A 17,500-nucleotide genomic window follows, 5' to 3' on the forward strand; every position below is an offset into this window, starting at 1 on the left:
GACTCCGTGGAGGAAGAGGATGTACAGCGGGTCTCCCCAGTGGAGTACGAGGATACAGAGCAGGTAAACCCGGTGAAAGACGACGGAATTCAACCGTTGGAAAGCTTGGATAAAATGTCGGCACGCGCCCTGGAGAAGGAGAGCAGCCATGTCGTGGCTCCCTCAGAACACGAAGTAACGGAAGTGTTGAGCCAAATGAAAGATCAACTAGTCAGTTCAACAGATGATATCTTCAGTAATCTGGTCGACCTCAGAGATGAGGAGCCCACATCAACGGATGGATCACTGGCTCATCAAGATACCAAAATATCTTCCGATCTTACAAATAACCTAGACGGCCATCTGCACAGCCGTGCATCAGGAGAAAACCAGATTGTGGATAGTGTGGCTGTTGATGCCATCAACACCATAGTGAAGAGTCACCTAAGTGAATGTCACCTCGTAAGGTTCACCAGCCGAAGACATTCCCCCACAGTATTCCAAGGTCTTAGGTGAGTCTCACTAAGACAAAGATACTTTTTTGTCCTTCTCTTGTTCTAGAATTTTTTTTTTTTTTCCTTATTGCAGCTTTTTCAAAAGCCCAAGTTGAGATTATGTAGCTGAATCAGTTGACATACTTGCACTTCTATCACCTGCTAATTCTCCAATTCACTGTAAGCTTGGTTGGTTGTGATGATTTGTCTCTTAACTATTTTGATCTCTCTTCTGACCCAAGCAGTCACAACGAAAAAAAAAAAAAATAATTCTAAGTGTGACATCTCAAATACCGCACTCATCAGAAAGGCTATATCCCGTCCCATGATCACATCTTCCTTAGTATAATCACTGTCATTTTGACTGATGTTAGTAAACACTCTCGTGTAACTTTTCATCAAACTCGCCTCAAAAGTGTTGCTTAACCCAGATAATAATTTTTCAGTAAGATTTCCAGTATTGTGTTTGCTTACTAGGTGTACGATGATTCAGTCTGAGGGAGGATATGCACGTAATCAGCAGTTGAAGGATAGTTTGCTTCCTTCCCTCTCTTCTGTTGTAGAATAACAGATTTTTAACTCCTGCGCTTTAGAAGAGACTGAACTATTTTCTTTTGCCGAACTTCACCACACCTTTGCCGACCTTCACTACACATTGCAGATCGAAGATATATGCATTAATCTTTCCATGTGACCTCCAACTGAATTTCCTTCTGTGTTTGTTACACCTCGTTCGAAGGAAGACTGTGTGTTGTAGTTTGCCTAATCGTTTGCCTGAATTCATTCCCCATCTCGTACCAGCTCTCCACCAGCAAGACGCAAACTAAAGTTAGACTAAACCAGCATGACCATCGGCTCCACTGGCCCCGATGCGTCACATATGAACCAAACATTGTTATCCAAAGATAACACGACGTTATCGGAAATAAGCAGAGATTTGATATGCATGACATATTTACATTCATTCGAATTTTCGACTTTCTTATAAGAATTTCCTTCAGGCATATTAGTCCTGCAAGGTATTTTTTCTACCTGTTTTCCGTATTGGGTGTTGCCGGAGGTCCAAGGTCCAAGCGAGGTGGTCTAGCCTTAACAACACTGGAAAAAGGTCCCCTTAAAAGCAGTAGAACTTATATGAGGCCAATGCTGAAGAACATCTTGGCACTTGTGACCATAACATGGTTAGGTTCGACGTAAATATCCAAACCGATTCCCCTAAAACCAGTATTGCTACCCTTAACTTTAAAAGGGCGAATTGAATGGGCTGCGCGACGCATTAAAGAGTCTCATCCTTGTTGGTCTATACCCAGAGGAATTATGGACCAGTTTTAAGCGTCAGTTTATGCACCACCAAGACATATTTATTCCCATGCACGACAGAAACATTAAAACCAACAAGCTAAAATGGTACTCCCAAAATATTGCAAGAGCTATACAGCGCAGAAATAAACATTTTAAGCTTAAGAAATTAGACAATAACCCAAATATTGCAACATAATATAACACAATCAGAAGGCTAGTGAAAGGCCTGATCTAACTAGCCAAGCGAATATTGCAAGAGATAATGGTAGTGATCCTAAAAGATTTTATGAATATATCAGTGATAAGAAACATATATGGAGTGTAATAGGACACTTAGTAAACGAGGATGAGGAACCCATTGTGGACGATAAAAGCGTAGCCACAACCCTGAACAAGTTTGTCAGTTCTGTTTTTACGCTAGTAAGCGACGACACGAATTTTGAGACAGTGATAAATAACACTCACACGATAGTCTGCTCAGGATAGAATAGTCCCACTGGACTGGGGATTGGCGGGCGTCATTCTTATTTACAATAAGGGAAGCCGTGAATTACATGGTAATTGCCGTCCTATCAGCCTCGCATCAATTAAATGTAAACTTCTGGAGTCGATTGTAAGAGATGTAATCGTAGCCTATCTGGAGCAATACGGCCCGATCAATAATACACAGTATGGTCTTAGAAGCCGCAAATCATGCCTTACAAACCTCCCTGAATCCTATCATGCATTATCTAATACCTACGACAAGACAAAAGCAATAGATATAATATTTCTGGACTTCCAGAGAACATTCGATAATATCCCTACGTTAGACTAATGCATAAAGTCCGGGCCTGTGAGATTACTGGTTGCACAGGAATTGAATAGACGTCTGGTTACGTGATAAGACACAGAGTCGCAATGAACGGTGAATCATCACCGTGGTCATCATAACGAAGTGGTAAATCACGCTAGCTTCTCAACCATCGATCTCTCCCTGGCCATGCTACGGTAACGTACCATCATTGGTTAACCCATGTCAACTGCTTTGTGAGCGTAAGAATTATTGTATCATTCTCTAGCATCAAGAATAACATAGGCATGGTAAGTCGAGAGGCTGGAGCTCAAGTTTATCCTTAGTGTTGTCTTTATAACAAAATGTGAAGGAATAGTGTCGCTGGTGAGGGAATGTATAACATATTCATGTTCATTCTACCTTATGGCTTTCTTATAACAATTTTCTTTAGGCTTAGTAATCCTGCAGAGAATATTTTCCACCTGATTTCCTGCCGGTGTGTGCCGGAGGGAGTGGAGGGTGGGGAGAGAGCCTTTGCGTTGCTGTTCTTTTCTTCTACTGCTTACTCTCTCTCTCTCTCTCTCTCTCTCTCTCTCTCTCTCTCTCTCTCTCTCTCTCTCTCTCTCTCTCTCTCTCTCTCTCTCTCTTCATTCTAAGTTGATTGGTCACACGAGTCAAAGTACAGTGCCTCATTCAAATTTCCGTTGTACCAAATCAAAAATCGTCTCTCAGGAATCCTCATCTGCAGTACCTCACACCGTAAACACTTGACTCCTGTCACTGTATGTGTCTCTCCTTCGCCTTCGTCGGTCTACCTCTTTCCCATGCGTCACCAGCTGCAGCTGTCTGCCTCGCGTCTCACATAGCCACACCTTCATAGGTTTCAGTCCATGTGTCTTTCTGACAATTTCCTTACAGTACATATCTATGTGGTATTCTAATCTATCTTCCGAACTTCATGAAACGCTATGTCCCTACTGCATTTAATGTCTGTGTCTGAGGACTCTATCTTTCAGGCACAAGAAGTTTGTCCTTACCTTTAATAACTCACAGTATCCGCCTCCTAACACACATCATCAAAGCAACCCTCCATTCAACCCAACTCCATAACTGAAGTGGCAAATATAAAAGTATCTTGATTACATGATAACTGAGGTCACTATCATTATGGTCCATTATATTCCATTTACTACAGTACTCAGCAGTCACCCTACCTGACTAGTATTTCGCGTAATGCTTGAACGATAAAGATACTCAACATATGTGAGATATACACATCCTTGACGTACTCCCACATTCAGTCTAAATCACTCCTTTCACGGTTTTCTTTCTCTCAAGCACCAGTATCACTATAAAGATTTCAATGATATTTACAAGTCTTCCACGAACACCACAGAATATCATATCTTCCTGATGTTCTTTCAAATTATGTCGATCATATGTGTATATATGTAAATGCATACTTGCCTTGTCATTGGAAACTTTTCATATAAGATAAAGAGGCTATGTAAGTGAACAGATAATGTCATAATTATCAATATCTTTGTCTATGATTGAGTCGGCTGGCAGCGACGGAGCAGCCAGCTATCGACGTGGATGGTGAGTCCCTCTTCTCGCAGGAGCAACCGCTGCGGGACCACCTGCGTCAGGGGTTGTGGGGGAAGGCCTCCCACACCTGCCGCGCCCTCCTCCTCTACCTCCTCACTAACGACTACAGTCTTGCCTTCAGGTAACAGAGGAAGAATTAGGAATATGTTAACGTAGCCAAGTCTCTGAAAGGAAACCCGTATAGCACTAGATCATGAAAGTGGGGAAGATGGATTAACTCGATATGAATTTAACTTCAAGAATCAGTAAGGGTTTTAGTGTGAGCTCTCGCATCAGAGACTGTAACTGTGTATATTACTTCACTCCTAATCTTAAGCTTAATCTTCAGCAAAGATCCCTCACTACTACCATTGTTCGCCTAGATGATACTACTTTCTGCTATGATGGTGTAACTGGAGGAAGAAGAAGTATACTGATGATTTTTTTTTTCCATGATTCACTTCAGTCATGAAAGTGATTGATGCCTCGTCCATCCAGTAAAATCATACGTGATTTTTTTCACAGTGGAAACACTGAGATCTAGGTGTTAGATCAGCCCACCAAACTTGCTGCTGAGATCCTCTAGCCTAGCTGTTTCCTATGGTGATTTTGAACGTCTCACTTACATTCATATGTTCCACATGTAGCACAGTCTGTTGATAATGTAGTTAGGACATTTATCGAATTCTACTTCTTTTACATCTATGGTAAGTCAGTGTCCCTGCAAAATATTCATTTTCATTGGAATCAAGTGAGATTGTCCGTTACGAGTCAGAGAATTTTCAGCTAAATGTCGTGATTGGTTACCAACTACTTGTAAGCCGTAAGCATATCAACTAGAATATACACCTCGCTTAGTGTACGTTCAATATTTACAGTTTATAACATACCTGCAAATCGCAAATCTATTACTGGTATGAGATACCGTGGTTCAGCTATGGAGGTGCACTGGTCCATGAGTATCGACGTAAAAAGGACAAGCTCATATGATTCATTTTCCTTGAGTACATCCGAGTTATGTTGCAACGTCACCTTTCCGTACCGTAGAGTAATTGTAAGGCTCCAGATACTGCCATTCACCATTCTCTGTATGTATATCGCTCCTTATCTATTAATCCGGCGTACCTTCTTGGGTTGCGTTAACAGGTTTAGATACCCTCATTTCTCTTAGTATGGATTGTCTAATTTCATTGTGTAACAGAAAAGATAACTACTTAACTTGTTTTTGAAATCAATTTTCGTGTAGAGTACAGTAACCTTAAATTCTTCCACGTATTCCTTGATGGATTTCCAACTCCAGAATGAATCGTCACGTATGAGTGAGTGCTTGACTGGTATGTTCTCCTCCCGCCATCCTTCTTGAGATAAGGGAAGTGGTATACAGTGGTGCATAGACCACTAGGTAGACAGAGGCAACAAGCGGAATCAGTAGATACAAAACATTGATTCACGACTCAACATAAACTGTAGTGTATTTCAGTTACGCAGAAGTCAGCACTAAAATTGCTTTCAACATGGCCAGATTTCTGGAGTGGTCAGGAGTGTGGCAGCAGCGAGAGATGCGGATGGTGGTGGTGGGTGGGCCAGCAGCAGTAGCAGAGGTCGTCCTCCTCCACCCGAGTCTCCGCAACACCCTCCACGCCCTCTACCTCTCCCTTCACCAGGAGCTCACAGCCCAGCATCACCACACCAGCCGCAGCAACCTGACCCTTGCCACTATTCTTAAGAAACGAGTCCAACACGTACCTGGTAATATTTCATGTTAGGGACAGACGTGTAAGGAAGTGATTTACAGTGACATACAAGAATCGTAGCTTATGTAAATCTATATATTTAAGAGGTTAGAACAATATAAGCAATAGTGTGGATAAGATATATTTGTATATTTCAGTACCTAGGAAAGTAAAGGAGGATTATGTATTAAAGATATGCTTCATCCTACCAGAGAGGGAGAACGAAGAGTGTGTTTTTTGGGGCAAGATAGATTATTTCATTATGAAAAGAACCCAACTTATGTTTGTGTTTTGATAATATAATTGATGTTACAATTAGAAGTTATTTGCACTGAAGGCATTCTTAATTTTTGGGATCTTTGCTTGGAAAGTTTAAGTGTTTTCACAACCAGTCATAGAAAGATCTAGAAAGTCAACAGGTAATTCCTGTTAAGTCACTGAAGTTATGAAAGTAAGGTACATGTATATACAATATTCACCTTGATAGTGATTCAGGAAATAGAACATCCAAAAGTTTAAAGAAACAATGCTTTTGTCCTTGATTCTAATATATCGGTACAACTATTGTTACATTTCATAACAGACAGACTCATAGTCAGGCACAAAGAGACGAGCCGAGTTACCACAGAGTTTTGCTCTTTCCAGAAGGTCGTGCGAGCGTATGGGTGTACCGACGTTGTCTCTTCTGCAACAACAGTGAGGCGGGAGTACAGCTGCTGCACCAGTGGAACCTCGACCAAGGCGTGCCGGAGGGCGCCTCACTCTTCACAGGCACGATACTAACTTTCGAATACTTTAAAGATTGGCTGACCAGAAATCTAATATGACATCTAAGTGTCCTATATCTGAACGAATTTCTAAAAGCAACTGATTACTTGGTAAGCTATATAGGTCTTTAAAATCCTTCTTCTCACCTCCATATTGTAATCTTCCAGGCCTTGGGAATGACTGGCAGGGTCATACGTTCAACATCGTCTCTATGGACTACTTCCCCTACGTAGACTACAAGAGGAACACACAGCAGCTGGGCAGTGTAGTCACACCCTCAGACTCCCTCGACATCCGTATGATTAACGCCATCGCTGCTCAGCTTAACTTTACGTATGTTTCCTTCATACTCGAGTTGTTTTAAACTACTTTATGATGGCTGTATTTCTACAGTTCAGTGACATTTCCTGACAATTTCCCGTCATCATGACCTCAGTGGTTTATAGCCTCGTGTCCTCCGCCCGCCACACGTGCAACTGAAAAGGCGCCACACTGGACTAACGGAGATCTTTTCTGTGTGTGTGTGTGTGTGTGTGTGTGTGGAAATGTGAACAGTTGACCTATTTTGCCACGTATCTAAATTTTATCGCCGTTGCCCGAATTAGCGAAGAACAGACGAAGAAAGGCCGCACTCGCTCAGATCCATCCTTTGTCGTGTGTGATGCACCAATAATACAGCTCCCTATCCACAACCAGACCCCACAGAACTTCCATAGTGTTCCTGGCCGCATTACATTCCCTGGTTCAGTCCACTGACAGTACGTCGACCCCTATATACCACATTGTTCCAATTCACTCTGTCCCGTGCACGCCTTCACCCTCCTGCATGCCCAGGCCCCGATCATTCAAAACCTTTTTCTCCCTATCCTTCAATCTCCATTTTGGTCTCCCCGTTTTCCTTGTTTTCTCCACTTCTGACAAATATGTCCTCTTTGTTAACCTCTCTGCATCCACTCTCTTCATGTACCCAAACCATTTTAGCACACTCTCTTTGGATCCCTCCACCACACTGTTTCTATTACCACACATCTCTCTTACCCTTTCATTACTTACCCAACCAAACCACCTCACACCTCATATTGCCCTCAAACATTTTATTTATAATACTTCCACCTTCCTCCGCACATCCTGATCTATAGCTCATGCCTCGCAGCTTTACAACATTTTTGGAACTACTATACCTTCAAACTTACCCAATTTTCGCCCACCTAGATAACAGCCTATCTTTCTACACATTCTTCAGTGACCCCTAGATCAACTTATGACTCACGATTCCACGGTTCCATTTACTGGCATATGCACTTCCAGGTGTTTTAAACTCTTAACTGATTCTACATTCTCTACATTCAAACTCACACCCCAACGAACCTGTCCCTCTACCCTGTTAAACCTAATAACTTTGCTTTTATTTACGTTTACGATCGACCTCCACCTTTCACACATTCTTCCAGACTCAGTCACCAACTTCTGCAGTTTCTCATTTGAATCTGACACCATTACTGTCATCGGCAAATAACAACTGACTCACTTTCCAGGCCCTCTTATCCCCAAAGGCTGCATACTACCCACCTCTTTCCAAGACCATTGGATTTACCTCCCTCACCACCCCTTCCATAAACACATTACAAACCATGGAAACATCACACACACCTACCACAGAACCTCTCACTCTCCTCTCGTCCTACTCGTACACATGACTTCAGACGGGAAAAAAAAAAAAAAACCTCACTGCTTCTAGCAGCTTTTTTCGTACACCATATATCCTTAAAACTTTCCACAAGGCATCCCTGTCAACCCCATAATATGCATTTTCTAGATCCATAATTGCCACATACAAATCCTTCTGTTTACCTAGGTATTTCTCACACACATTCTTTAAAGCAAACTCCTTACCCACTAATCCTCTTCCACTTTGGAAACTACGTTGTTCCTTCCGTATATGATGTTTTCTACATGTCTTTAGTCTTCTAATTACCACACTCTTATACAACTTACTAGGTACACTCAACAAACTTATACCTCTTGCTTCTATACAGTAGCATTATACATGAATTTCGCCATTCCACAGGCACTGCACCATAATTGCATGATCCCTTCGTGGCAACAGGACTCGAACCGTTAACATTTGTGCGGTAGCTTATGACGTATAAGGCTAGGCTAAAAAGCACTGTATAGAGAAATGACTATTCGATTGCTCGTGATCGAACACCCTTCGTCTCACGTCCTTGGACAACGGGGTCTCAGTGGGTCATTTCCCGTCAGGCTCACATTAACCTGTAGCCAGCAGTGTTACCCTCCAGACGTTGAGTGTCAGGGAAGTGGAGGAGCCGTGCTGGAGGTGAGTGTCGGGAGTGAGGAGGGCAGTGCTGATGATAGGGGTTTGGATACGGAAGGGCCGTACTGTGGGAGGGGCTCATTCAATGGGGGAAGTGTTTGTGTACAAAGTATCCGGTCTCTAAAGCCCCCAGAATGTTCGAGGTCGGCCGATTGGAAAACCTGGTGATACTTAAGGATTATATTGTATGATTAAAGATATTTTTGGCTTGCCCCTCTGACCTTTCTTGTTTTATATAATGGAATACCTTATTGACATAGGAATGATGATGTTATGATACAAAAGTCCATGTGATTTTTTTTCTTTAAAGAAATGTTTGTTTTTCTTAAAAGAAAACAAAAAGTGACTTAATGTTTAGGTTTGTGTTGCGGGAGCCGTTGGACCGACAGTGGGGTGCTGCTGATGCTGAAGGTAACTGGAGTGGCACTGTTGGTACCCTTCAGAAGCAACGGGCTGACTTCTCCCTCACTCTGTCCCCTACCGCATCGAGGATGGAAGTGGTCGATTACTCCAGGATCTTCAGCCCCGAGTCCTTCGTCATCATCTCCTTAAAGCCACAGCCACTGCCGCAGTCCCTCTCGCTCGTCAGGCCGTTCACAGGTAATAGTACAACACTCACTCTTCAGCATTTTAGAGAATGAGGTCATAGAAATCATTGGTCAACTACGTTTGTCTTTTGTATAAAGCACCGAAACCACAGCTCCCTTTCCACATCCAGGCCCCACACAACTTTCCATGGTTTACCCCAGACGCTTCACATGCCCTGATTCAATCCATTGACAGCACGTCGACCCCGGTATACTACATCGTTCCAGTTCACTCTATTCCTTGCACGCCTTTCACCCTCCTGCATGTTCAGGCCCCGATCACTCAAAATCTTTTTCACTCCATCTTTCCACCTCCAATTTGGTCTCCCACTTCTCCTCGTTCCCTCCTCCTCTGACACATATATCCTCTTGGTCAATCTTTCCTCACTCATTCTCTCCGTGTGACCAAACCATTTCAAAACACCCTCTTCTGCTCTCTCAACCACACTCTTATCATTACCACACATCTCTCTCACCCTTTCATTACGTACTCGATCAAACCACCTCACACCACATATTGTCCTCAAACATCTCATTTCCAGTACATCCACCCTCCTCCGCACAACTCTATCTAAAGCCCACGCCTCGCAACCATATAAGATTCTTGGAGCCACTATTCCTTCAAACATACCCATTTTTGCTTTCCAAGGTAAAGTTCTCGACTTCCACGCATTCTTCAACGCTCCCAGACCTTTTGCCCCCTCCCCCAACCCATGATTCACTTCCGCTTCCATGGTTCCATCCGCTGCCAAATCCACTCCCAGATATCTAAAAAACTTCATTTCCTCCAGTTTTTCTCCATTCAAACTTACCTCCCAATTGATTTGTCCCTCAACCCTACTGTACCTAATAACCTTGCTCTTATTCACATTTACTCCCAGCTTTCTTCTTTCACACACTTTACCAAACTCAGTCATAAACTTCTACAGTTTCTCACCCGAATCAGCCACCAGCGCTGTATCATCAGCGAACAACAACTGACTCACTTCCCAAGCTCTCTCATCCACAACAGACTGCATATTTGCCCCTCTTTCCAAAACTCTTGCATTCACCTCCCTAACAACCCCATCCATAAACAAATTAAACAACCATGGAAACATCACGCATCCCTGCCGCAAACCAACATTTACTGAGAACCAATCGCTTTCCTCTCTTCCTACACGTACACATGCCTTACATCCTCGATAAAAACTTTTCACTGTTCTAACAACTTACCTCCCACACCATATATTCTTAATACCTTCCACAGAGCATCTCTATCAACTCTATCATATGCCTTCTCCAGATCCATAAATGCTACACACAAATCCATTTGCTTTTCTAAGTATTTCTCACATACATTTTTCAAAGCAAACACCTGATCCACACATCCTCTACCACTTTTGAAACCACACTGTTCTTCCCCAATCTGATGCTCTGCACATGCCTTCACCCTCTCAATCAATACCCTCCCATATAATTTCCCAGAAATACTCAACAAACTTATACCTGTGTAATTTGAGCACTCACTCTTATCCCCTTTGCCTTTCTACAATAGCAGTATGCAAGCATTCCCCCAGTCCTCAGGCACCTCACAATTCCCGTGGAGATCTAATGTGTGTTAAGGTCTAATGATATGACCTGAAGTGTCTGACCATCCTCTCCTTACATGGTGTGTGCACAGGGTCGGGGTTATTCTGGGGTACACTTCTCAATGATTATGTAAATTAACAGTTTGTCACATTCAGTATGGACAAAGGACATATTTACATGATGATCAAATGTGCCAAGGATCAAACATGATTCACTAACGTTTCTTTCACTGAGACATTTAGTTTGATTTTCCTATGGTCTTAGCTCCGTCCCAGTCGATATGGTGGTGAAATGCAGCTTTATGTTGGAATAAGCCGTTGCTCTGTTGGGCTATCCTAACACTATACTTATGTTGTGAGATCCTGTTTCCAAATATTTCCCCAACTGTCCAGTATATAACTGGTTACAATCTTTACATGGGACTTTATAAACAACACCACGTTCAGAAATGCTGACGCTCATACCACGAGAGCTCATACGGTTGTGACCCCTTTGATTTCTACTGTTCTCAGGATGGCTGTGGACAGCCGTGGTAGCGTGCGGGTTCTCCTCCGGCCTCGTCTTGTGGTTACTGCAGACCATCTGGTCCTGGGTGTCAGGCGAACGTGGCGTCAGGCTCGGCTCGTCCCTCTTCTACAGCTGGGGTGCCCTGCTGGAGAACCCTCCCTTCCTCCCCCCACTCACCAGCTCCAGCAGAGTAAGTGATTCATGATGAGACAAACGTATGTATATATCTGTATTGCATAAATGTCGAGTAAAGGTGTTCGATAAGACAAATGTTAGGTATTGAGCGATTCATACAGATTTTTAGGAACAATACGACAAAACCTCCTTGAATTTCATACTTCTGGGGATCCAGCAGAATATAACACTCCATATCATCGTAGCATCATACGTAACCTTCCTATTTGATTATCATATGTTAAGCACATATCAATGAAATGAGAAGATGAGTTCTACGAAGTCCAACAGGACGTGTAACGGCGAACGAAGCTTTTGGGAAGAAAGTGGGCACCGTCAACTGAGGGAAGAAAATAGACATTCAGAACAACAAAAAACGACTATCACATGTACAACATAAAAAGACATGTGTCTATGATAATACAGTAATGAAAATATGATGTTAGTGATGAAGAATATGTGAATTAAGCCCGGTATCTTCGGCTAGCCTTCCAGTACTTTAGTTATTCCGCAAACAGCCGGATCATGTCAGATAAAACGTTTCCAGAACGATGTTTGGTACAATTCTTTATGGGTCATATGCACGTGGAAAGTGGATGTCGTCTTAGACTCATTCCTAAAACCTGAGGAAGGTGTTCAAGATTACTCGTCTGTTGTTGACGGCAGTTGATGGGCCTCAAACCCAAACACCCGACAGACCGTTTAGTTGTCAGGTATTTTATGAATGTGTCATAACGAATTCAGTTCGGAGAAGGAGAGATCATGTGCAGAAAAAGACGCATTATTGTATAGATTGTGCTTGTAATCCATCTTTTCACTGAACAAACGTATAATATTCTAGTTCACCAAAGATAGGAACATTTGGAGTTAAAACTGACATCTGAATTTATATTCATGATCTATTTACCTGCTAATGTCATTGACGTACGTGTACTTGTGTGTGTCAGGTGGTGGTGGGTTGGTGGCTGGTGTCCTGCTTGGTCATCTGCACGGCCTACCGCTCCTCCCTGGTGGCTCACCTCACCTTCCCCAAGCTCTTCCCACCCATTAACTCCTTTCAAGACCTGCTGGATGCGGACGACTGGAGGTGGGGAAGGCAGCCAGCATCGGGAACAAGCTTCACGTTTTTCAACAAGAGTTCGGATCCCATCGTGAACAGAGTGTTTCAGAATATTGAGGTAAGTAATATATATATAGATATAAATATATATATATATATATATATATATATATATATATATATATATATATATATATATATATATATATGTATATATATATATACATGATATTTATCCATTATACTTGATAGCCTTTTCCCGCGTTATATATATGTGTGTGTGTGTGTGTGTGTGTGTGTGTGTGTGTGTGTGGAAATACTTCGTGGAACAGTCAAATAACTTAACGCAGTGTCTTTTGTGCAAAAAAAGGTCATTCACGAAAGGGACGTGAATCAATGCACAAAGAACAGTTTGAAGAATTAGAAACAGAAAAAAGAAAGAAGTTGGAGGAGAAAGTAAAGACAGAAAAAACTCCTTTGCAAAAAAGTGAAGTCAGACATTAAGCAATGTTGAAGAATGTTTTCAAAGTGGAAAACTGTGTGGTCCTTCTAACTTTAAATCAAAGAAACTGGATAAATTTGTAGTGCTGAGGACATAGGATTTATGAAACTGATGGCTGAAGCAGCGAAACTTATGTTCCTCACTGATATGCAATAACATACATGAGTCTCCTGTCAACGAAATAAAAAGATTGATTGATGAAGTGATGCAGGACAGCAAGATTCCCTTCGCAACTGATGTATGGTCAGAAAACTCAGGAGGTGTTTCATTGCTGAATCTAACTGCACATGCTTTCAATAAGGACTTTGAAAGAATTAACTTTTTGTGAGATGCTGAATAACTACAAGAGGGCACACAGGAGAGAATATTTCTAGAAAGTTTGATTTGTTGATGAAGTGGGACATTTCCAGTGTGAGTACTGTGTTTTGTGTGATGCTGGAGCAAATATGAAAAGAGCTCTATTCCTGTTTGGTGTGAATATTTTGGGTTGTGCTGTGCATAGAATACAACAAGCTGTTCAAACTGGAATATTGTCACAGGATGAAATGGAAAAGACAATTCAGATGTCGCAACATTGCTGCTCATTTTCATCCCTCAAAGAAGGTACACGATGAACAAAAAAAAGATTCAAGACAGGCTACAAGAACCCAAGAGCAGCACGTAGCACATGCTGAAAAGAACACTTGACGTAAAGCAACTCAGGACCACTGACTGGTTGATATTGTCCAAATGTGCAGAAGCTTTATGACCTTATAAAGATATCACAAAAAAAAAGAGTGACTCAACATATACAATAGTTGATGTAATATCTCCTGTAGTTTCCTTGACAACCTTTCTTCAGCCAAGCACGTCAGAATTTTCTGAAGTGACTGATACTTCAGTTTTAGGCTCTGAACCAGATATCGAATCAATGACTGAGTCACCCCAAGATAGAAAAAAAAAAAAAGCAATACAGGTAGCAAACGTCATGAAACAATGCGAGCTGATGTTGAAAAAGTATTTACCTGGCTTGAAAGTGAAGATTTGTACAGAGTTGCAATATATCTTGATCCAAGATATTAAAGTAGATTCTTTTCCTCTTCTCACATCACTGATCAAGTAAAATCATCAGTTGCCAAACTTTGTGAAGAGCTGACTCAGCTGAGCACCAAGGGAAATGAAGACGACGAACCAACCAGAAAACGGAGACAAAATACGAACAATTAACACAACAACCAACACCCTTGGAAGCAATGACCTCTATTCTTGCCTCAGTAGTCATGATGAAGCGGAAGAGTTACATACAGTAAGGAAGAATGCAAGGAAAGATATTGAAGGGTATCACAAGGAAAAGAGAGTCAGTGGAACGAGTGAAGACAGTTTGCGAGGGTGGAAAGAAACGGTGAGAATCTACCCTGATTTGGCGAAGGTCTCTTGTCCATCCATATCTTTGCTGTCCCGCAAGTAGCGTCCCTAGTGAGTAGCTACTCTGTGGTGCTGGCTTGATCTATGATGTAAAACATAAGCGACTTTTAGCAGAAAAGGCAGGGAAACTTTTGTTTTTGAAGAAAACCTTGCCTATCTTGTACTTTAGATACTGAATGACTATGCGATGAAGAATTAACTGTTGATGGATTAAGATTTAAGTTAACCACTCTCAAAAGGGTGGAGACTGGGGAAAGTGTTTGGTAGGATGTACGACAAGTAACAATAAGAAACTACAATCACACAGGACTTTGTAACGAAAGTACCCACCATTTGGAAATGATTGATGTTCTGTAACGAAAAAATCATTCTTAATCTATCAAAACATATAATAAAGTATCCTGAAAACCTCGGCGAAAATGTCAAAGTCTGACATTCGCATCCACATCCGATGTTTTTTAGAAACTGACATCCGCAGCCGCATCCACAAAATACGTAAGCATCCTAATCCGCATACACATCCTAATCCGCGGATATCTGAATTCCGACACCCGATACATCTCTAAACTTCATAACTATTCAAAGATATACACAAAGCCCACTTGTCACGAACAAACCTCTTCATCAAATGGTGAAATTAGGGCAGCAGAATAGTCGAGTTAAGTCTGAGAGTGTAACAGTTGCGCTTCTGATTATGACGCATTCACAGGTCGCCCGATCGATCCCTCATAAGTTCGAATGCTATATATATATATATATATATATATATATATATATATATAAATTATCCCTGGGGATAGGGGATTAAGAATACTTCCCACGTATTCCCTGCGTGTCGTAGAAGGCGACTAAAAGGGGAGGGAGCGGGAGGCTGGAAATCCTCCCCTCCCATTTTTTTTTTTTTTTTTTTTCCAAAAGAAGGAACAGAGGGGGGCCAGGTGAGGATATTCCACAAAGGCCCAGTCCTCTGTTCTTAACGCTACCTCGCTAACGCGGGAAATGGCGAATAGTTTAAAAAAAAATATATATATATATAAATATATATATACAATATGCATATACGAATATAGTAGATATGAACGCGCACTTCCATATAACATACAAATCTTCAACAGCCAGGATCGAACCCGAGACCCCTGAGTGGCAGGCGGGAGCGTTACTGCTAGGCTATGATCACCCCGAATAGGGATATGACTATTCGAATACCATATAATTGAATACTCTTCGATTACATATTTGACTACATAGTATTCGAATAGTCATTTCCCTATTAGGGACGATCATAGCTTAGCAGTAGTGCTCCTGCCTGCCACGCAAGGATCCCGGGCTCGATCCTGGCTGTTGGAGAAAGAAAACTTCCAACGTATTCAAGGCGACTAAAGAGGGGAGAGCGGGGGACTGGAAACCTGCCCCGCCCCCACCCCTCCTTTTATTTTATTTCTAAAAAGGGAAACAGAAGGAGTCAAGCAGGGAGTGCTCATCCTCCTCGAAGGCTCAGGTTGGGATGTCTGAATGTGTGTGGATGTAACCAAGATGAGAAAAAAGGAGAAATAGGTAGTATGTTTGAGGAAAGAAACCTGGATGTTCTGACTCTGAATAAAACGAAGCTCAAGGGCAAAGAGGTAGAGTGGTTTGGGAAAGACTCGGTAGTAAAATCAGGGTTTGGTGAGAGGACAAGAGCTAAGAAGGAGTAGCAATACTCCTGAAGCAGGAGTTGTGGGAGTATGTGATAGAGTGTAAGAAAGTAAATTCTAGATTGATGCGGGTAAAACTGAAAGTGGATGGAGAAAGAGTGGTGATTATTGGTGCCTATGCACCTGGTCATAAGAAGAAAGATCATAAATGGCAAGTGTTCTGGAAGCAGTTGAGTGAGTGTATTAGCAGCCTTGATGCACGAGACCGGGTTATAGTGATGGGTGATTTGAATGCGAAGATGAGTAATGAGCAGGTTGAAGGTATAATTGGTGTACATGGAGTTCTCAATGTTGTAAATGCAAATGGTGAAGAGCTTGTATATTTGTGTGATGAAAAAAAGACAGGTGAAGGGGAATACGTGGTTTAAAAGAGATATATACGTAAGTATACGTATGTAAGTAGGAGAGATGGTCAAAGGGCATTATTGGACTACATGTTAATTGATAGGCGTGTAAAAGAGAGACTTTTGTATGTTAAGGTGCTGAGAGGGGCAACTAGAGGGATCTCTGATCACTATCAAAAGGTGAAGATTTGTAGAGGCTTTCAGAGAAGAAGAATGTTGGGGCGAAGAGAGTCGCGAGAGTAAGTGAGCTTGGAAAGGAGACTTGTGAAAGGAATAATCAGAAGAGATTGAGTTTAGAATGGCAAAAGGTGAGAGCAAATGACGTAAGGGGAGTAGGTGGGGAATGGGATGTATTTAGTGAAGCAGTGATGCCTTGCACAAAAGATGCATGTGGTATGAGAAAGATGGGAGGTGAGCAGATTAGAAAGGGTAGTGAGTGGTGTGATGAAGAAGTAAGATTGTTAGTGAAAGAGAAAAGTGAGGCGTTTGGACGATATTTGCAGGGAAGTAGTGCAAATGACTGGGAGATGTATAAAAGAAAACGGCAAGATGTCAAGAAAGAGGTGCAAGAGTTGAAAAAGAGGACAAATGAGAGTTATGGTGAGAGTATCCTTAAATTCTAAGAAAAATATGAAGATGTTTTGGACGGCGATAGATAGCGTGCGTAAGGCAAGAGAACAAAT

General features: G+C 41.9%; 2 protein-coding genes across 2 annotated transcripts in view; both read left to right on the forward strand.

The window, feature by feature from the left end:
- LOC139755719 (uncharacterized) overlaps positions 1 to 6,697 on the forward strand; it is a 6,889-nt gene extending 192 nt beyond the window's left edge. The window contains exons 1-4 of the mRNA XM_071674357.1: positions 1 to 491; positions 4,109 to 4,279; positions 5,660 to 5,886; positions 6,516 to 6,697. The exon at positions 1 to 491 is cut by the window's left edge and continues 192 nt beyond it. Coding sequence (XP_071530458.1) covers positions 1 to 491; positions 4,109 to 4,279; positions 5,660 to 5,886; positions 6,516 to 6,697 — 1,071 coding nt within the window. The remainder of the gene's footprint in view (positions 492 to 4,108; positions 4,280 to 5,659; positions 5,887 to 6,515) is intronic.
- A 111-nt stretch (positions 6,698 to 6,808) lies between these two features.
- Positions 6,809 to 17,500, forward strand: part of LOC139755790 (glutamate receptor-like) — a 26,473-nt gene continuing 15,781 nt past the window's right edge. Inside the window, exons 1-4 of the mRNA XM_071674411.1 lie at positions 6,809 to 6,971; positions 9,332 to 9,573; positions 11,645 to 11,829; positions 12,761 to 12,991. Coding sequence (XP_071530512.1) covers positions 6,850 to 6,971; positions 9,332 to 9,573; positions 11,645 to 11,829; positions 12,761 to 12,991 — 780 coding nt within the window. The 5' untranslated portion in view covers positions 6,809 to 6,849. The remainder of the gene's footprint in view (positions 6,972 to 9,331; positions 9,574 to 11,644; positions 11,830 to 12,760; positions 12,992 to 17,500) is intronic.

Source organism: Panulirus ornatus, chromosome 20 (assembly GCF_036320965.1).
Source record: "Panulirus ornatus isolate Po-2019 chromosome 20, ASM3632096v1, whole genome shotgun sequence".
Lineage (NCBI taxonomy): Eukaryota > Metazoa > Arthropoda > Malacostraca > Decapoda > Palinuridae > Panulirus > Panulirus ornatus.